The 22,462-nt window shown below is 36.8% G+C and overlaps 1 protein-coding gene across 1 annotated transcript in view; it reads right to left on the minus strand.

The window, feature by feature from the left end:
• Positions 1–1,691: 1,691 nt before the first annotated feature.
• The window catches only part of LOC110098485 (putative potassium transporter 8), a 43,606-nt gene continuing 22,835 nt past the window's right edge, over positions 1,692–22,462 (minus strand). Inside the window, exons 8-9 of the mRNA XM_020825335.2 lie at positions 10,538–10,792; positions 1,692–3,019 (exon numbers count right to left, since the gene is read on the minus strand). Of these exons, the coding sequence (XP_020680994.1) occupies positions 1,938–3,019; positions 10,538–10,792 (1,337 nt within the window). The 3' untranslated portion in view covers positions 1,692–1,937. The remainder of the gene's footprint in view (positions 3,020–10,537; positions 10,793–22,462) is intronic.

Here is a 22,462-nt window from a genome sequence, read left to right on the forward strand (position 1 = left end):
GGCTTGCGCCTATAGGAAACCAGAACTCAGATCATAAAGTCCTCACAAAATGAGGGCGAAATCTCTGGGTAGTGTCTTATCTACAAACCCATCTGCCTTCCAAAATTTACCCCGGAACTTAGTTCGTTAAAACTCCCTCGCCGAATAAAATAAAAAAAGAAAAGCACGGCGGGGAGGCCGGGGCCGAATTTTTGGAGCCCACAACAGGGTAGGTCTACTATAGAAGCTATACATTTATTAAGTGATTGGATGGAGAAGTATCAGGAGAATTATGAGAATCTATATATGATATTTATTGATTTAGAGAAATGTTATGATAAAGTTCCAAGTTAAAAAAGAAAGAGATTAATAATGCTTATACTCAAGTCATTAAAGACATGTATACAAGAGTTGTTTTAGATCAAGTCTTTTTCTATTTCAGTTGGATTACATCAAGGATCAACTTTAAGCCCATATATTTTTTACTTTAGTTATGTATGTTTTTACTAGACATTTGCAAGAGGATGTACTCTAGAGTATGGTTTTTGCTAATGATATTTCATATTGATAATACTAGAAAGGGAGTTGAAGATAAACTTGAATTATGGAGGACAACCTTAGAGTCTAAGGGTTTTCCTTTGAGTAGATTTAAAACTGAATACATTGAATGTAATTCTAGTAGTAATAGATCTAATTGGAGGATTATAACTTTGGGTGATCAAGTCATTAGTACATCTTTTAGATACCTTAGGTCTATTATCCATAGCAATGGTGAAATAGATAGTGATCGATATTATTCGTAGAATTCCAATTAGATGGTTGAAGTGGAGGAATGCATCGAGTCTGTTGTGTGATAGAAAAATACCCTTCCAACTTAAAGAAAAATTTTATAAGATAATGTGAGACATGCAATATTTTATGGCCCAAAATGTTAGCCATTAAATGAGATTATGAGAAGCATACAATTAAGTTAAGTACTACAGAGATAGGATGCATAAGTGGATGAATGGCTTTACTCTTAGAGATAAAATGTGAAACAATAATATACGTGAAAAGGTTGGAGTAGCTCCAACGGCGAATAAAGATTAGAGAGTGGCCTTAGATGGTTTGATCACATAAAACGTCACTTCTGATGACCTAGTTAAGAGAATAAATGTATTAAATTTGACCTATGTTAAAAAATGTAGAGGCATACCTAAAAAGAATTGGTTAGAAAATATTAAAAATTGATTTTTTTTTCTACTAGATTTTATTGAGAATTTGACTCTTAACATGACACAATGAAAAAAAAAAGATTCATATAATCAACCCAATATAGTGGAATAAAAGCTTGATGATGCTTGTTGTTGTTGTGCATATATTTTTCATGATAATCACCACAAAAAAGTTCAAGAGGGTTTCAAATGCTCTTGCATCCCACCAAAAAATGCTACGATACATACCTTATCAAGCTCATGCAACATATATTGAGCTCCCTATCCCATAGAAATCAAGAATCCTAAAAGAATGAGAATACCCTTAATGAAATTTGACTAAAATAAGTATAAAAAAACATTAAATTTAATTTAAAATAAAATTTAATCATATATTCAACTCATCTCAAAATATTACTTAAAAGACCCATCTTGAACAAATTTTAATCAAAATATTCTTATCCATTTTTAGTACTGCTGTAAATACATAACAATACACTATCTATGCACTTCAAAAAATAAAAAACGCAGTGAGTGCACAGCTGTATACTTTGATATTCTACACAGAAGCAAGTACATAGTCCATATCTAATGATTTTTTCTTACATGGAGTCCATAAAAAGATTAAATGATATCCCAAATCAAATTTGTGAGCAACATTCTCATAAATATATATATCATAATACAGTGCATAAATCCATCTGAAGTAGCCCATTGCTACATAAAATTAAGTTGTTCTCCATACACAGAATGCAAGCACATTGTTCATAAAACATAAACCATGCCAACCTCAAGTAATGAAGCCGGCGGCACCCGAAGAACCACATCTGGGCCACGACAGTTCCTTCTCAGGAAATTATAGCCGAAATCAATAACCAGCTTCCTCAAGAACGATGAGCCAGGTTTCGCCCTTACGTGCGAATGCCCCAGTATAAATGCCATCCCAGCGCCTTGAGCATCGCACAGCTCCTCAAGTTCCTCCCTGACTTTATCCTCCAGCTCCAAATCAGAGCCTTGATAGTCATCCATAAAGAACCTCACTCTCTTTTCATTGCTTACAGGCTCCAATTCTGCTGAATTAACATCCCCAGGGAACTCCACTGAAGCACTTGAAGGTGCCATGCTTACATCAATCTCAAAGTTTGGATGACCCATTAGTGAACTGCTGCTGCCAATGACAGTAAGCCCACGCTCACCTCTCTCCACTGAGCAACTAGATTCGCAGGTATCATAGGATGAATCAAGCTTTATGAAGTCAGCCAACCTGGCTATGAGCTCTGACTCGAAGGAGTCTATGTCCTGATGCACGTCTCGGTAGCCATAACGGGCAATGCATCGATATGAACGGTGGCTCGGTGGCCCGACTCGTCCAACAAGATACCTCTCGGCAGGAGGAACATATGGCACGGGAACGGATTTGATGCAGACAAAGACTAGTATGCGGTGGAATGCAGGAAGGTTGGTGACAAAGCGTGAGAAGTTAGCTGGTATGCCGGAAATGAGGCCGGTATACACAAGGCCAATCCCGGGAACCCGCACAATGCCAAGCTTGTCACCCAAGGCAAGAAGCCAGTCTAAGGAGACCTTGTTGTGGAGGTCATACTCATACTTCTTTATTGTGGCATAATGCCAAACATACATGATAGTCATGAGGAAGAAAGCTAGCAGGACTGGAAGCCAAGCACCCTCAAGGAATTTGATGAGGGAGGCAGAAAAGTAGAGGGCCTCAATGGAGCCAAAGAAGAGGAAAAAGGCAAGGGCAAGGAGTGGTGGCTTGTGCCAGCATAAGATTATAACCAAAGAAGTGAGGGATGTGGTGACCAGCATCACTGTAATCACTGCTAATCCTGCAGTAAGTAAAAATCACAGAGTTACGAAGCAGAAATAAATATAAAACATTAAAGGATACTTCTTTTATATTGTATAGTAATGAGACCATAGATGGGAGCAATTTACAGTATTTGTCCTCTAATTATGTTTCAAGTAGTATTTTAGTGAATATATAGTGTTTTGCAGAAACTACACAATGAAAACTTTTAACTTTAGGATTGCTACGTGCAGGAAGTTGAAACCGTAGAGTTTAAATTGAACGCGATATCTTAACCCCTTTTTGGCATCTCATAAACACAGCCTAGAAAAGTGCAGAGTAGGAACAGAACTTTAGCGTGAAAAATTGGAGATGATTTTTCTCGTGCTCTGCCTGGTTGAACTAGGCTTCCACTTGTAAGAAAATGAGTTATAAAGCACCACTCTTCCTTGTAATTGGAGAAACATCAATGCAATGTAAGATGTCCATGTTGTTTAAAGTGGCAATGTAGGATGGTGGTTGGCGTGATCGGATGCCATTATGGTGTCAATCTTGAGGGATACGATTGCAGGCCTAGCAGACTTATGGCGTAGATCCTAAATGCGGCAATTCTTATGACACTATCAGAAGATGTGTAAAACTTTTTTTTTTTATGAATGTGTAAAACTTGATTGCTCTTGTAGCATCTCATAGGAATTTTAAAGGATACACAGCCTACCCAACTTAAAAAATTACTCTTAATGAGCTACTTATTTTCTGAGAAGGCATTAAAGTCCATGTCCAAAAAATTCCTCATAATTATCACAACAGATACAAATCATGCCCTCCCGTAATTAAAATATGAGCAAAAAATGATGCTCTTGGGCCAACGGTCTGTAAATGCTCCACAAGTCAAATAATCTAAGTTTCGTCCTCCTCCTTGAAAGGATTGGAGCCAATTTGACTTGGATTAACAAACAAATGCCCAATCATAAATCTACAGGGATATTCAATTTAAAATCCACATTAGGCCTTCAAAGGCTTTTTAAATGAAATGCATTATAGTAGAATCTCGGATATTAGCCTATGATAATTCATGAGGTCAATAACTTAACTCGATCCTCTATTAGAGAGCAAATAAAGTTGACAAGGTTTAAATAATAAATCACTTAAATATCCTCGTTGATGGCCGTGTTGACAGAAAATCTCAATCGGAAGCTTTATTTTCAAAATACTCGAACCTTGAAGCAAAATACAAATATATTTTAAAAATACTCAAACCTTAAGGCAAAATACAAATATTTTAAAATGATTCGTCGACGACACATTGATGGTCATGTTGAATATAAATCTCAACTGGAAGGGTCAATTCTCAAATCTTGTTAAAAGTTAAGAATATAACATATATTAAATTCAAAACTTTTAAATATAAGTTTAATCACCAAAAACTTAAAACTAAAAATCATCTGCCTCTTGCAATCGTTTGTTATGAGTGATAAATTTGAAATTAACTTTAGCTCACAAATAACGAATATTATGTCGTATGTATCACCAAGATTCATTCTCAAATAATCTCTCGCCAGAAAGAATGTGACATGTGTCCTCTAATTGAGTGTTTTTACTCCAAAATGGCACTACTATATTACAATAATGGCTAAAGCCCGATGTTCCCTAATGGTATCAAGTCCATGCATAATGAATCATAAGATTACTCAATAGGCACAAATCGCTTTTGTCAGTTAAGGTGGACTCAAATGTATCCGCAGAAAAACATCCACCTCATATCTATAAGGTATTCTTGGACGAAGCAACTCATGGTTACTGACAAAGTTCTTTCTTCCAGGTTGGGTCAACTACCTCCTCTGACTAAGTAGACCGAGGGTTCATGACAGCCCGGGATGACGGAATCATGGGATTTTGATCGAGCCTATCTTCATTCCACGCATCACCTATTTTAATTATCTAGTGATAAATTTAAAATCATAAACTCCAAAATCCAAAACTAAATTCAAATTTTAAAATTGTTGTTACCATACATTGGGTACTTAAAATCTACCTCACGACTAGCCTTAATCAAAAGTTCTTTCTTGTTATAAGCACAAGTAATTAACTATAGGGGCTTGCGCCTATAAGGAAACCAAAACTCAGGTCATAAAGTCCGCATAAAATGAGGGCAGATCTCTGGGAAATGTCTTATCTAAAAACCTAATCTGTCTTCTTAAAATTTACCCAAGAACCTAAATCCGTTAAAACTATTCATGTCCAACAAAAGACAGCGTGGAGAGGCCGGGGAGCAAATTTTCGGAGCCCGTAGAGAACTTCTTAAAATTGTAATAATTTCATTTCTAATCTAGAAATTACAAGTAAACTTGCTATGGATTCAATGAAGGATAAGGAAAAATCTAAAGATAAAATCAAAGAGTTTTGATCAATCTTATGCATCGCTTTGAATGATAATGACTAAGGTTAATCAAGTAATTAATAGCTTTAATCATGTCAGATAGATCTCAAATTCATTAGGGGAGCCTTCTAAGCTATCATATATATCACTTAATATTTTCTAAAGCAACAGAAGGTCTGCATATACCCTAATTGAATTTTCAAAGCTAAAGATAATTAAATGACCTAGAACTATGAAAAATAATTGCAATATATCCTTCACTCTAAAACACAACAACAACAACATCAAGCCTTTATCACACTATGTGGGGTCAGCTACATGAATCATTTTTCTCCATTGTGTCCTATTAAGAGTCAAATTCTCATTTATAACTAATAAGGAAAAGTCATTTCCAATTTTCTAACCAAGTATTTTTAGGTTTACCTCTACCTTTCTTAACATAGGTTAAATCTAATACATCTACTCTCGTAACTAGGTCATCATAAGGCCGCCGGTTTATGTGACCAAACCATCTGAGGCGACCCGCCGGTTTATGAGACTAAACCATCTAAGGCGCCTCTCTCTAATCTTATCTGCCACTGGAGCTACTCCAACCTTTTCACGTATATGCTCATTTCATATCCTGTCTCTAAGAGTAAAACCACTCATCCACCTGAGCTTCCTCATCTCTGCATCACTTAACTTCATATTATACTTCTCTTTTAATGGCCAACAATCTGTGCCATAAAGCATTACAGGTCTAACCACCATCTTATAGAATTTTCTCTTAAATTTGAGTGGTACTTTTCTATCACACAACAAGCCCGATGCACTCCTCCACTTCAACCATCCAAATTGAATTCTACTAATAATATCCCCATCTATCTCATCATCACTCTCAACAATAGACCCAAGATATCTAAAATGTGTACTCTTATTAATGACTTGATCACTCAAAGTCACAAACAGCCACTAAATCTATTACTACTAAAATTACACCATATATTTGGTTTTAGATCAACTCAAATGAAAACCTTTAGACTCTAAGGTTGACCTCTTTAATTCAAGTTTACCTTCAACTCCCTTTTAGTCTTAACAAGAAGAATATAACCAAGAAAAAGCATACACCAGAGAACATCCTCTTGCAAATCCCTTGTAAGAATATCCTTCACTCTAAATGGCATAAAATTTTAGGCATGAATTTCTCTGATTTTCAAGATCAAAGGAAAATTTTATCAAAAAAAGAAAAATTTTCCTAGATCCTTAATAAATCATCAAAAGCTTGGTATGAACTTTAGAAAAAATATAGAAAATCAATTTAAAGTCAAATAAATTTTAAATTTTCATGAATGATATTGAGGTGATCACAAACCTCTGAATTTAAGTTCATGGGAATTTTTAAGGTCATTTATTTGAAAATTTTGCAAACCTGAATTTTAGGCTAACTTTAGGCTAGTATTGAATATTCCTAATTCAATAATAGGAAACTTCAATAATGCAATAAAATTCAATAAAACTCCTAAACAAGTAGAACTCTATAGTTGTAATTTAGGAGAGAAATTTCACCAAAAGTTGAGCTAAAACTCAAATTCTAAAAATGCATTTTAGATCATCTATATTTTGAACAACTAAAATAATCCAAAACATCAAAAAATGATCCCAATGATCCAAAAACCATTAAAATTATATAAAATAAGGCCTTTGTCAACATTAATATAACATCATACAAATTCAATTGTGGTGTGATCTTTTAGAATGTGAGCGAGAGTGCAAAACTTAAACATCTATTTTTGGATGAACGCTAAAGATTCTGCGAGTTATCACATGATAAATTTGTTGTTGGGAAGTAATATTTGAAAACTTTAACAGGATGACTCATTGATGAAGTCTTCTTCATGGGGGTCACATGCACCAACTAGCATGAATGGATTAAAAGTAAATTTGGGGATGGAACTACACAAAAAAAGGTGCAAGCATTGATGTTGCCTACAAAGTGAGGAACATTATTGGCAAATGATGAAATTGTATATCGAGATATACACTACAGGAAAACCACACATTACCGCCATATTTTTCGGCAAAAAATTGTTAATTTTTTGGAAGATCTGAAAGATTTCCTGCAGATTTCCGATTGAATAAATTTCGACGATAAAACGAGCACCGAAAAAAATTTTCGTAGAACAAAAACTGCCGGAAAATTTTAGTCGAAATTTTTTCGGCAGCTGTCAAGAGAAAAAGGCCGCCGGAGTAACTAAAAATTTAATTAAAAAAACATACAGCCCAGCTGCTCGTGACAGCTACCCGCCAGCGAAAGCTACCCTTCCTGCCCGTCCGCGCTACCGCTCCTTCCCTTCCGACCTGCCCGACATCCTTTAAAATAATTATTACTTAAACAACTTAATTTTAATTATTTAAAGTTATATTAAATTTATTGAATTAATAAGTAATTAAAATAGGCTGTAAAATTATTAATTAATGAAATTACGTGTATATATATATATATTTCAGAAATTATTGAAATCCGTCAAAAAATCTAAAGGAAAATTCGTTGAAAACAAATTCACTGGAAATCCGCCGGAAAATCTTCCTGAAATCAGTTGGAAATATTTCATCTTTATCCGTCGAAAATCCGCTGGAAAATAGTTCGCCGAAAATTCCGCCGGTAATAAGCGATTTTCTTATAGTGGTAGAACATGCCATTCACTAGTTGAGTGGTGGACAAGGCTCACAAAAGAGAAGATCTTTTGTGATTGCACCATGTGTTGAACTTGCAATTTTTGAGAGTCGAAGAAAAAATACTATCGATAATCACATTCTTCCCACAATCAAGTGGGATAAAAGTTCTTACTTTGTGATTCATTCATGTGTTGAATGCATGATCTTCAAGGATTAGAGACAAAGTACCATCAAAACCCACATCTACCCCAATCATGAGGGAACGAAGGCTTGACTGCATTGCCCTTGGTTCGCGGATTGATTCCTCATCTGGCAAGAGATTAAGTGTGATATTTAAATGTTTCACATGATTCATCTATTCTCTATGGATGAAGCTTTCGAACATGAGTTTGTTGATGTCATTATACATGAATGATTGTCGACATTTACCAAGTCCTTGTGATGTAACACCATGACAAAGGTCACAAAATAAAGCTCTACGTCAAGATTTAAGTCATTCATCATGCACAACTCTCCATGCAAGCTCATGGACAACCCATAATTATTATAAAATCATTGGATAATAATTAAGAAGCTTAATTTAAGATACCTTAATAGACATGTGGACCATACCAATGAAGGAGGCAAAAATATTTAGAATTTGCTTGATTTCAAGATCACTCTGCTTGCATTATTCGACCAATCCAAAATTTTCAAGCATATAAAACCTTTAAATTCTATTTTATTTCTCTTATTTTCTTCTCTTTTGTATTAGGATAAATCATCAATCAAAGTAAAAGTATTTTATTGGCTCCTTAAAGCTTTACAAAGTTATCAAAGTTTGAAAAAGGCCTGTAAATAAAAACCTTGCTTTATACTTTTTTATTCATTAAATAAAAATTATTTTTACTTATATAAAGTTTGTGCGGAAAGATTTAGTGGTTGCTCTACACTTTGGTAAAGCATGATAGTTAATCCCCTAGAAGGTTTAATGAGTCCTCGGTCATCTTTTCTTATCTTATTCAACCTCTTTCCTTACACAATCTTCATCTTCTATACATATTCTCGAGCCTGACTTCCCTCAACCCTAAAACCCATCTAACCTCTTCAAAATTCCATCAAATATTCTTTCACATCCCTCATAATCTTCCAAGGCCTCAACTCCCTAATAACCCTCATATATCATAGTCAAATTCCCTATATATAGAGATAATTTGCTAGTTTGAGCACTAGTTTAAAAAATATTAAACTCAAACACTGATCCAAACTCATAAAAATACAAGTTAGTTCCCTAAAATCTCAAACCTTGGACGATGCAAACAAAGGATGCAGTGTAAGATATGATACACTAAGTCCTCCAAATTTTTCTTCAACGAAAACTTGGTCCGTTGATAGACTAAAATTTTTAATATCAAATCTATCTAAAACTTGAATTCTAGTTTTATCACCACCCAAATAACCCTTCTATCACCATCATAAAGGGACATCAATTAAATTATTTCCTTCACACTAAAGATCATGTAGACCCTACATCATGTTATATGAAAAAATCAAAATATTATAGTGCAAATCAATCTAGGTTGCCTTCACCCTTCTTAATATCACACATACCTAACCAAGTGAACAACAGTGACACAAAATTGTTACATTGAAAACCAAAAGGGAAAACCCAAATGGTCATTCCCAATTAACTTCCACTTTTTTTTTTTAAAGTTACAAACTATGGCCCTTCCCCAAACTACATAAAGCATCAATGAAATGTAAAAGAAAATGTTGTGGTATTGTTGACAGTGGCTACATATGATGGTGTTCGATTGTGTGCTCAAAAGCCGATTACAACATAATTCTTGATAGAGATCATTACAACATTAGTCAAGCTAAAGCATAGACCTATTCATATGATGCAAACAAAGGATGTAGTGTAAGATATGATACACTGATTGCAGCTCACAGGAATTCTCAGAGAATATAGACATCCTTCCCTACTTGGAAAATCTCCATGAATGAAACGAATAAGGGGCTATTTATAATTTTTTAAAGTATCAACAGCACATTGGCGCAGTCAGACAGCTCCAGCATGTTCTCATCAAGGAAGAATAAGAAAGCTGGTTTGGTAGCCCCCCTACTACCGTCCATGATGGCATTTTGATAGTTATCAAAATGAGCCAAAGCAACGCATGATAATGAGGTCCAATCAGTCATGGTCGTCCCGCAGCAAAAACAAACTAGTTAAGCTAGTTTAAGACCTTTCAGACATCCACATTGGATCATATTTATGCCAGCTAATTCAATGCAATAAAATTATTCTTCCGAGTAAATCAAATACCACTTCAATCCTCCTGAATTCCGTCGCGATTGGCACTTTGCGTAAAAAATTGTGCTTAATAAGAAATAACGTTTTATGAACCCAACATGAATCAATTACAAAGTAGAAATTTCTCGGATAATTACAACATAAATATTGTATGGAAGTGGTATTCTATGAGAAATAGTGCAAAATACTAACTGAATTTTACTTTAATAAACACTGCAAGAACACCAAACCTGACGCATTGCCCATGTGCTTGGTATTTCTGAACCCAACAGCTACTGCGACGCAAAGGATCATCAGCATCCAGTTGATTTCTGGTATATAGATCTGGCCATGTATCTTGTCAGAAGTGTGAACAACCTTTACCCTTGGGAAGCAACCAAGTGACTGACTTTGGTTTATGATGGAGAATGTTCCACTGATGATTGCTTGGCTTCCCACCACGGATGCTAATATTGCTATCATAAGAACAGCCCACCTTACACTTTCTGCAAGCACAAAAGTTAAAATTAAAAAAACAAAAAGAAGGGAAAAAGGAAGGTTTCAGTAGTATCTAAAACTATGTTTGTTTGAGTTAAGACGGTCATACCAAATCAGATGAAAAGGGAAAACATGGGACGAATAACATAACATACAATTAAAAAAAAAAAGAGAACTATTTATATTTTAGTCTTTGGTTATGAATATGAGATAGGTAACAGAAACTTCTATTTAACAAGTTGGATAATCAAAGTTAATTAAAGTAAATTAAGAGTCTATTACTTTTTCTAAAGAAGAGACCAAAGCATTGAACGTGTCATTACAACTACTAATCAAATGGGAGGATACAAGAAGAAAACATATTCAAGGATAGTTGTGCTACTCATTGATCTAAGATCATCCCAACAACACACCACAGTTGTAATATGATATCAAGCTGGTCAAGAATTATTGTACTACATTTTAAGCTTCTAAATATTGGTCATTTTCAAGTATCCATATCTATCAATAAATTTCATTTAGAATTGGATGGTTCACACTCAGGGTTAGATCCTAGAGCCCTCATCATAATGGAATGTTAAAGAACAAAAATTGTAACCTAAGCATCAAAATATGGGAATTTCTTCATTGTGATTTATTTGAAGAGGTCTACATGAATCTTCCACCAGTATATGGAGGTAAGGAGGAGCTTAATAACACAAACAAAAAAATGGTATGTCATCTCTAAAAATTCATTTATGGAATTCAATAGGCCTTGCATCAAAAAATTTCCTTATTCCTTTAATTTTGTTTTATTCCATCAAAATCTGACTATTCTTTCTCTACAAGAGGAAGTAATTCTAACTTCATTGTCTTGTTAGTTTATGTTGATGACATCATAATCACGTATAAATATTTCCCTCATTACTTCACTGAAAAATTTCCTTGCATACACAATATAAACTCAAAGATTTTGACACAAAATATTTTCTCAAACTCAAGATAGCATGATCCACATCCGGTATAGCATTATCCCAATGCAATTATACTCTACACTTGCTCGAAGGCACGGGATGTCTTAGGACCAAACTAGTGTTCACACCCACGGACCCCAAAACCTTTTTCAATGCTTCTAACGGTGACCCATTGACTGATGCTTCTCAATACAGAAGGCTTGTGGGTAGACTTATCTACCTTACTTCGTCTCAACCAGATATCAGATTTGTAGTCCACAAGCTAAGCCAATATCTAGCTCACCCAAGAACATCACACATGGCCACCGCTCATCACATTCTCAGATATCTCAAGGCCATGCCTAGGCACGGTATTTTTCCCCACTATCATTCTTCAACTAAAAGCATTTTATGATGCAGATTGAGCTTCATGCCCGAACACAGACGCTCTACCATTGGATTTTGCATCTTCTTGGGTGATTCCCTCATTTCATGAAAAGCAAAGAAACAACACACTATATCCCGATCATCAGCCAAGGCCGAATATCACGCATTAGCAACCACCGTCAGTGAACTCACATGGTTGAATCAATTACCCATTGATTTTGATATCCAACCATCCACTCCTACCTTGCTATTTGTGATAATCAAGCCATCATCCACTGAGATCCATTGGGAAGAACGATGGCCGGAAAGAAACACTTGGGGGACTCTTCCTCTTCGAGGAATGGAAAGTTATGGAGGAGTCAGGCGAAACTGGGGAGACCCACGAGTGAGGAAGCTGAAGATGTCCGTCTTTGAGGGTAAAGACGGCCATGACTGGATTTATAAGGTGGAGCGATATTTTGCTGTCAATGGGCTGACGGAGGAGGAATTGACAGCAGCGGGAATGTGCTTGGAGGGAAAAGCCTTAGCCTGGTATCAGTGGCGTGACAGACGGGAGCCTATCCGGAGCTGGCGGGAGTTCAAAGAATGCTTATTAGATCGTTTCCGAGCAGATGAGGGAGGAGACTTCTATGAGCAATTCTTTGCCCTTACCCAGGAAGGCACGGTGGCAGATTACCGGGATAGGTTTGAGTATCTGGCTAGTAGGCTGGATCATATCTCGGAGTCAGTCCTGGAAGGGAATTTCATGAAGGGACTGAAACCGGAGGTAAGAACAGCAGTCAGAGTGTTGGAGCCAAGGAATCTAAGTAAGTTCATGGAGTTGGCCCAGTTGGTGGAATTCCAGAAGAAGCCTGCAAGAGGGGCTCAAGGAAACTGCTCAGAAGGCTCTTACAGGACGACGATCACTTTTCTAGCACCCAAGGGGCCTGCATCAAGCAACATTAATGAGACCATCCGGGAGAAGCCAGTAGGAGGAGGAAGGGGGGAAAATTTCAAGAGGCTGACAGATAAGGAGATGCAGGAGAAGAGGGCAAAGGGGTTGTGCTTCAGATGTGATGAGAAGTACCTGCCAGGGCATAGGTGCAAGGACCGAACTCTTCAGATTCTCATTGTCTATGAAGACGAGGAAGACGAGGAGGGAGGTGGGAGCAGATCTGAAGAGGAGGAAAAGTTGCACCAGAATTTGGCAGAAGTCTCTGTGAACTCTGTAGTGGGATTCACTCTGAGTCACACTATGAAAGTGAAAGGAGAGAGCTAACCGTGAGGAGTTGGTGCTAATTGATAGTGGGGCTACTCAATATTTCATTTCCACTCATGTCGTCAATCAACTGGGAGTGAAATTGGTGGACACCGGTTGTTATGGGGTGATGATGGGTACAGGGAAGGTGGAGAAAGGCCAGGGAATCTGTAAAGGAGTGGTGTTGACCATCCAGGGGATTCAAGTAAGAGAGGACTTTCTCCCACTAGAGTTAGGAAGTACTGGTGTCATCATGGGAATGAAGTGGTTGCAAACCTTGGGGGAAACCAAGGACAATTGGGGAGCACTCACGATGGAATTAATGGTGGATGGGAGTAGGGTGGTTATAATAGGAGATGCAGGGCTATCCAAAGCCATCACATCACTTAAGACAATGGTTAGAGACGTACAAGAGGTGGGGGAAAGATTATCTGGTGGGACTACACAGGCTGGATGCGATCAGATTGGAAGAGGTAGGGGATGTTCCTCCTTCCGTGCAGCCCTTGGTTCAGCAATACAGTAAAGATTTTCAGTCACCTCAAGGATGGCCACCTCCACCGGAACACGAGCATATCTCCACCTTGAGGACAAGGTGAATTTTTGGGAGGAGAGTATTGTTAGACCGGTCTAGTGGACCGGTCCAGCCGGTCCATGCAGGATCGGCCCAGACACGAAATGGCGGACGTTTCCGCGTGGGCGGAGGCCGCGCGGCTTGCAGGACTATTTTAGGAAGGGATTTTGAGGAAGTTTAGGAGGGAAATTGATTGTAGGGACTGTTTAGGGAATTCCTTTTGATTTGTATGCTTTTGAATTTGGCTGAAATTTGAGATCTCTTAGATTTAAGTTTTCTTTGGGCTCTAGCGGCATCTAGAGATTTGGGAGAGATCGATCCTCCTCTCGAATTGAGGATCAATTGTATCTTTGCTGTTTTATTCATCTACTAGTGAAATACAAGCTTTTCTTTGAGTTTTCTCTCCGTTTTCTCTATAATTTCTGTTGTTTTTCTGTGATAACCTGCTGTCCAACTCTATAAACAGCAAATTTTCTGCTTTCTCACTTCCGATTTGACTAGGAATTACTTGAAATCAAGTATTTCCTATCAACCTATCTAACTTACTACGTCTCAACCAGATATCAGATTTGTAGTCCACAAGCTAAGCCAATACTAGCTCACCCAAGAACACCACACATGGCCACCGCTCATCGCATTCTCAAATATCTCAAATCCATGCCTAGGCAAGGTATTTTTTCCCCACTACCATTCTTCAACTAAAAGCATTTTATGATGCAGATTGGGTTTCATGCCCGAACACAAGACGCTCTACCATTGGATTTTGCATCTTCGCTTGGGTGATTCCCTCATTTCATGAAAAGCAAAGAAACAACACACTATATCCCGATCCTCAGCCAAGGCCGAATATCACGCATTAGCTACCACCATCAGTGAACTCACATGGTTGAATCAATTACCCATTGATTTTGATATCCAACCATCCACTCTTACCTTGCTATTTGTGATAATCAAGCCATCATCCACATTGTCAGGAATACTACCTTCTACAAACAAACAAACAAACAATATAGAGATCGATTGTCATTTTGTTCATGACTAGATTGTTGATGGATCTGTAAAGCTTTTACCTATCAAATCTATACATCAACAAGCTGACATGTCGCTAAAGCATTGTCTCTCACCATAGTATCAGCATTATTATCCATGATGATCGTCAAGAACAGATATAGTGCATCTTGAGGGAGAATATTAAAATAATTACTCATAATAGTTTTTTTACTAAACTTTTCTTCTATTTTTCTTTATTTCATTTCCTACTCATACCTATATACATATAGGTACTAATGTAACAAATGACATGAGAAAATAAAATTAAAAAGCCCTTTCCACTATACACCTTCTTATTTCTTACAAAAATATTAATATAAGTACTTATAATAGTTTCTATGCTTAGCTTTCCTTCTATTTTCTTTATTTCCTTTCCTACTCATATAAATGATGCAAGTAAAAAAATTAAAAATGCCTTTCCACTGTACACTTTCCTCTTTCTCAAAAAAAATATTATCAGAGCTGAAAGCTGATTCTTGATTGAGAGCTCGGGATAAAGAATAAAAAAAACTATTATGAGTAATTATATAAATATTGGCCATAAGTATATATCCCATAAGAACTAAATCCTTTTGATAGGATAGTCATGATTGGGATATTAAATCAAGAAAATAAAACTTGAATGTGGTTTTCAAACTTTTAAGATAATAGCAAAAGAAGATTAGAAAATCTAAATCAAAGTAAATCAATCAAAAATATCAAATGTCATGACCAACCATTCCAATGAAAGTGTTATTTACAACCTTAACACGAGACACTCTATCACTAGATTTTGCATCTTCTTGGATGATTCTTTTATTTCATGGACGGCAAAGAAACAATACACTATATCCCAATCATCATCCACATTGAATATCATGCATTAGCTACCACCATCAATTAACTCACATGGTTGACTCAATTACTTACTCATTTCGGTATCTAACCATCCGCTCATACATTGATATTTGTGATAATCAAGCCGTCATCCACATTGTTATGAATCCTATCTTCCACAAACAAACAAAACATATAGAGATTGATCGTTATTTTGTTCGTGACAAGGTTGATGATGGATCTGTCAAGCTTTTACCTACAAATCTATACATTAGTTGGCTAACATGTTCACTAAAGCATTGCCTCTCACCTCATTATCAGCATTATTATCCAAGATGACTGTCAAGAACATATACAATGCATCTTGAGGGGGAGCATTAAAATAATTACTCATTATAATTATGTGTGTGTGTGTGTGTGTGTGTATATATATTTATCAGCATTATTGTTGAAGATAACCGTCAAGAACATATACGATGCATCTTGAGGAGTATTAAAATAATTACTCATAATAGTTCCTTTATTTAGCTTTCCTTTTATTTTTCTTTATTTTATTCCTACTCAAACCTATATATATAGGTACTATTGTAACAAATGAGAAGTAAATAAAATTAAAAAGCCCTTTCCACAATACACTTTCTTATTTCTCGCAAAAATATTAATATAATTACTTATGATAGTTTCTTTATTTAGTTTTTTTTATTTTTCTTTATTTCCTTTCCTACTCATACTATATATGTGTGTACTACCTGTAACAAATGACATAAGTAAATAAAATTAAAAAGCCCTTTCCACTGTACACTTTCCTCTTTCTCACAAAATGGTATCAGAGCTGAAAGCTGATTCTGGATCGGGAGCTTGGGATAAAGAATAAAAAACTATTATAAGTAATTATATAAATATTGGCCCTAAGTATATATCCAATAAGAACTAAACTCTTTTGACAGGATAGTCATGATTGGGATATTAAATCAACGAAACAAAGTTGAAGAACCAAGCTGTGGTTTTCAAACTATAAAGATAATATTAAAAAAGATTAGAAATTCTAAATCAAAGAAACTAATCAAAAATATCAAATGTCACTATCACACGAGGAATGCAAAAGAAGAAAAATATAGTTTTCTTCCAAAAATCAAAAGGAAACATATGTTTGCATGCAATGTTTAGGCTGCTTCTGTTTTCCAAGACGATGAAGTGTAGATTCCATGTTTAGGCTGCTTCTGTTTTCAAAGTGATACTGAGGATTCTTTATGAAATTCAACAGCAAATTGATTGAAAAAGGAGTCATTCTTGCTCATTCGGATCAATTATATTTCAATATAATCTTGCCTCTCCCATTATCAATTTTCAACGATTTTCTTTCTACGTAATTCCTCTTTTGCTTACAAATGTCGCTCAATGTTTTCTCTGCAGACACTACTCATGCTCCTGTTGTTTTTTTTAAAAGTGATTTCCTATTTTTTTAAGCCTGGATCAGGATAATGGTTATCACCACTTTAAAGGAAATGAATAATAAACCCTAATAAAGGTTATGTAAGAAAGGTTAAATATTTTTGGTCTGCATGTTTAGCCATGTTTATCTCCATTTTTTAGTTTATTGTGTTTAAAGCACAATATAATTAGGCAAAAGTTCATTTTTGGTATTTTTATGTGGTTGTTTGGATTGAAGTAAAAGCATTGTAAAATATCATAAATGCAGAGATGTGGCAAAATATTGGCATTTGGTTTGAAGTAAATCAAATGCAATGTAGAGTTTTGATGTATTTCGAATTCCTCATATTTAGGGGCTGTTTGGTTGCCTAAAAAAGAAATGCAGTGTAAAGTAAATGTACTGTATTCCGAATACCTTGAGACTGTTTGGTTGTCTGTAAAATAAACGCAGCAGAACTGGTTCTCTTGTTTGGTTAGGAAGATTCAGACTAAAGTAAAAGTTATTTTCTTAAAAAATAATTGGATAGAAATCATGGATACTCAAGGAACCATCTTTCAGTATTTTCACCAAAACCTCTCACATCGCCATTTTCAAATTTCAATATTTTTTTTTACATTCATAAGACTCGAATTGAAGGGCTCTTAGGTATTGTTTGGGATAAAATATTACTTTCTAAAGTTGCTTTTTAAAACTTTTTTTTTTCAAAAAAATCTTTATAATATAAAACTGATTTATAAATAAATACAAATAATGTCAAAAAAAAATCTTAATTGAAAGCAAAAACTATTAAAAACAAAATTTCTTCCTGGATTATCAGAAAAAGTAAAATCCCCTATTGATTTGAGAATAATGCTTGAAGTTCCATTCTCAGCTTTCTCTACAGAATCAACTTAACCATTCTTAGCCAAATTCGGTAAATACTCTGATTGCAAAATAGGTTTTTAAGCTGCTAACTTTTCTCTAAACACATAATCTCCATCCCTAGAAGCTCCTTCATCCTCTAAAACGGAATCCCTAGCTTGCTCCAAACCACATGGAGATGTCAAAGAGGCAGAATTCCCAAACATAGGATGCAAAGATGAGTAATTAAAGGAAGAGAAGAGCAAGTCGGAGGACAAAGGACTTGAAGAATCATTAAACCAATCGAAATTCAATAGTCCCGACAGGTTGAGCAGATCCTCCGATGTGGGGCTTCCAGCGCCACAATCCATAGCCATAAGGGGTGAAAATCTAAAGGAATTCCAGCCTTATCTCTTAGAATCATGAACTAATCCCCTCCTACAAAAGGCAGATCCTTTGATCCGAAGTATACACCAGAAGTAGACACGGGAAGCTAGGCGCTGTTCATAAGGACGCTAGAGAAGATGACAGCAAGAAAAGTAGCAAGCTTCTTTGACCTTCGAGGAAACGACTCAAAGTCAATCCACGCTCCTTCTCACCCTCCGCGAAGAAGTGGAAATTTTCCAGCAAAATTTTCATCTTCTCCTTTTCGTTGTTGTTCGTTTTCGTTGATTCGCAGGGGGTGCATAGATTGCACCATCAATTCTCGACTCCCTTATCGTCGTTCGACTTCGTTCATTCGCGCGAGAGCGACAGACTGCACGGATCGCTCCTTCTTTTCCTTCGTTGCTTTTCCACTTCGGCTCCCTCTTCGTTGTTCGCCTCGCTCTTCTTCACAAGAGGGATCGCATGAGCGAAGAATTTCAAACCCGCTCAAATTGGGCGGCTTTAGAAGTCGCGGAATCTGCCTCCCGTAATACACGCCTAATGCTCCCGAGGATTTTCTTTTGTTCCGCTCAAAATTAACCAAACAGCCGAATTTAGTAAATACATGTATTTCTTTTACTTTACCCTCCTAATTCATGCAACCAAACAGCCCCTTAGGCGATTTCTAAATACATTGGTGTTCTCTCAGGAAAAAATGGCGCTTAGGCACGAACCCCGCTTTCGCCAGCTTAAGTTTCCATTTTTCCTGAGGTATATTGAATTTTAAATTAACTAGATTTCCTCCATGATTGTATATGGGTTTATTTAGTTCTAGGGTTCCACTTCCTATGAGTGCAAGCTCTCATATTTAATTACTCATTCTATCGCGTAGAAGAGAACTTTCGATTATGGATGAATCGTTTTAGAAGTTTTAATCTCAATTATGAGGGATGGAGGTAAACCCGATCAAGATCCTGTGATTCTGTCGTCCCAGGAATACTGTAGGTTTCAATCTACAAACACTAACAATCGTTGATCATAGCATCCAGGGTTGCCTCCTCTCAAGAATCCTAAGTAAACTAAAATGATTAGATATGAATTTTAGTATTATGGTGATTTAGTTATGTTGGGGCTTATGACTCTGCTTGAGAGCTACCCACATATTTGGATTTAAGTCAGGCTTACGGCTCCACTTGGGAGTTGCTAATATGTTTGATTTAAAATCTGGACTTATGGCTTCCATTGGAAGTTGCTCGTATGTTTGATTTGAGGTTTTCTTTGGAGTAGGTCACCTCTCTCAGAAGTTTTTCAAATATCAGGGCTTACTGCTTCCATTGGAAGTAGCCTGAGATTTGCTTTGGGATAGGAATTATTGTTGTCATTAAAAGTTTCCTTTGGTTTAGCTTTTAGAGTTTTGCGCCACTAGGTAGTTTCTCTAATAGCTTGATTAAAGGCGGGTCTTACTACTTCACTTGGAAGTTGCCCATTGATTTGACTTTAGATTGTGGGGTTTAAGATTTATAATTTATCATCATATACTAAAACAAATGATGGGAGGAATGAAGATGAGCCCGCTCAAAATCCCATGGTTATGTCATCTCAAGTTGTCTTGATCATTGGTCTACTTAGTTAGAGGAGGTAGTCGACCCAACCTAATAGAAGAAACCTTGTCAACAGCCATGCATTATTTCATCCAAGGGTATCTTGCAGACTTGGAGAGATGTTTGTCTAAGGGATACATTTGATTCCACCTTAGCTGACAAAAGGGCATTTGTTTCTATTGACTACATTCTATGATTCATTACTCAAAGACTTGAAACCATTATGAAACATACGGGCTTTGGCCGTGATTGTAATATAGTTTTATCATTTTGCAGTAAAACCACCCAATCAGATGGCACGTGCCATTTTAGTGATAGACCCAACATGACATTCGCTCTTTGTGAGCTGAAGTTAATTTCAAATTTATCATCCCCGATAAACAATTGCGGAAGGTGGATCTATTTTAGTTTTAAGTTTTTTTTTATGATTAAAGTTTCATTTAAAAGCTTAGAATTGACCCTTCCGATTGAGATTCACTTTCAACACGACTATCATCGGGGTGATGTTAAAGTCACTTTTAAAATATTTATATTTTTATAGGAAATTAGGAGGCATTTTAAAATTTTGGAATCCCCTATAAAAGCATTCATTTAGATCTGTATTTTCATTGCATTTTCAATTATGCAAGTTAATTTTAAATTTCTAAACCCAATAATCATTCAGACGAAAATCCAACAGCCTCTCCCGACGTCCCCTCCGCGAGAAGGGAAGTAGGAGGGCACTTGCCCTTTCAAATCCGCCCTGCCAGATAGGATTTGATGGTCGAGGGGTTCAGAACGTTAATTGATCTAGGCATAAGTCTTCGAGCTTCAATTGTGTGGTCGTGGTACCTATTAATTTAATTTAAAACTGGTATATATTATTTCCCAAAAATTCAGCATCCTTCTAACATCTCCTCCCTGCGAGCGGAGGTTGGGAGAGTGATGTGCCGATTCAGGCTAAACGAGCCCAACCGGCTCAAGGGTCGGTTCAGCATTACTACAGGAGGCGGAATCCATCCACCTCCCTTGGCTTGGCCTGCCCATAGGGTGGGCCCAACTCTTCCATTGGATTTGAAAATTAAACAGTGGGGGCGGCAAGGGCTTGGGATGGAAAATATATTATGAAAGATTTTGTATTAAAGAGGATGAGAGGGATTAGGGAGTTTTCATGTTTTGTTTGATTGCAAATTAAGGTTTTTTGGTGTTTGGGCTCTAGACTCTCTTGTCTAGATATTTGGGAGAGACGATCTCCTCTCGAATTGAGGATCATTTGTATCTTATTCTCGTGTTTATTTGGATTTGTTTCTCTTATTGCAATCCACCGTTTTAGGGCTGATTTCGCCCAGTTTTTGCATTATTCTCATTGTTTTCACCAATTGGAGATAGGTTTGCATGCGAACTCAAGTATTACCCATAGGTGCGAACTCAAGTATTTCCTATTAAATTGATATCAGAACAAGTCTTGGGACCATTCGTGGGCTGATTTTGGCAAATTTCAGCGGCTGAATTTTGGTCAGGAAGAGACGAAGTTCCTATTTTTGTAATCCAAATCCTGAATTTTTAGATTTACAAAAATTCGAATCGAGATGGTGGCCAAAAAAGTGGATGCTCTGGAGGAAAAGCTTGAAGGAGAAATGAATCAAATCAAAATGATGGTGGAGGAAAGGATTTTCTCCATGGAAGGATAAGTCGCCGATCTCCGAGACATGATGAAGAAGATGTTAGAAATTCAAAACCAAACGACGGCTTCCGTGGCAAAAGGAGAAGAAGGAAAAAGTATGGATTCTGAAATTCGTGAGGAAGATGAGGTGAAAATCCAGGAAGGAGAAAGAAGAAGACCCCATCTGGAGCCTGTCCAGAGGGAAGAAAGAGGAGGTGGATATGGGGAACGCCAAGGGGGATTTTATGGTCACCAAGGTGCTGAATTTGAAGACAAAATGGGGGATTTGAAGGGGGTTTTGGCTATGGCAAAGCAATGGAATTTCGGGAAATATGGGGTGGACCTAGCACTTGGAAGAGGGGAAACTGTGAAAGAATCAGGGGGAATAGTGGCGACCGGAAGGTGAGGAAGTTGAAGATGCCCATATTCGAAGGAGAAGATGCGTATGTGTGGAATTACAAGGTAGAACGATACTTTGCCGTCAATGGGCTGACCGAGGAGGAGAATCTGATAGCAGCGGAATTATGCTTGGAAAGAAAAGACCTATTGTGGTAACAGTGGAGAGACTAAAGGAGGCCTATCAGGAACTAGAGAGAGTTCAAGGGCTGCATAATAGAACGTTTCAAAACCGACCGGGGAGGAGATTTCTATGAGCAGTTCTTTGCTCTGACACAAGAAGGATCAGTAGCAGACTACCGGGTGATTTGAGCACCTAGCTAGCAGGGTGGAGAGACTCTCAAATACAGTATTGGAGGAAAATTTCATGAAGGGATGGAAGGCAGAAATCCGAGCAGCAGTGAAGAT

The sequence above is a fragment of the Dendrobium catenatum genome, unplaced genomic scaffold, assembly GCF_001605985.2.
Source record: "Dendrobium catenatum unplaced genomic scaffold, ASM160598v2 fragScaff_scaffold_1220, whole genome shotgun sequence".
Taxonomy (NCBI): Eukaryota; Viridiplantae; Streptophyta; class Magnoliopsida; order Asparagales; family Orchidaceae; genus Dendrobium; species Dendrobium catenatum.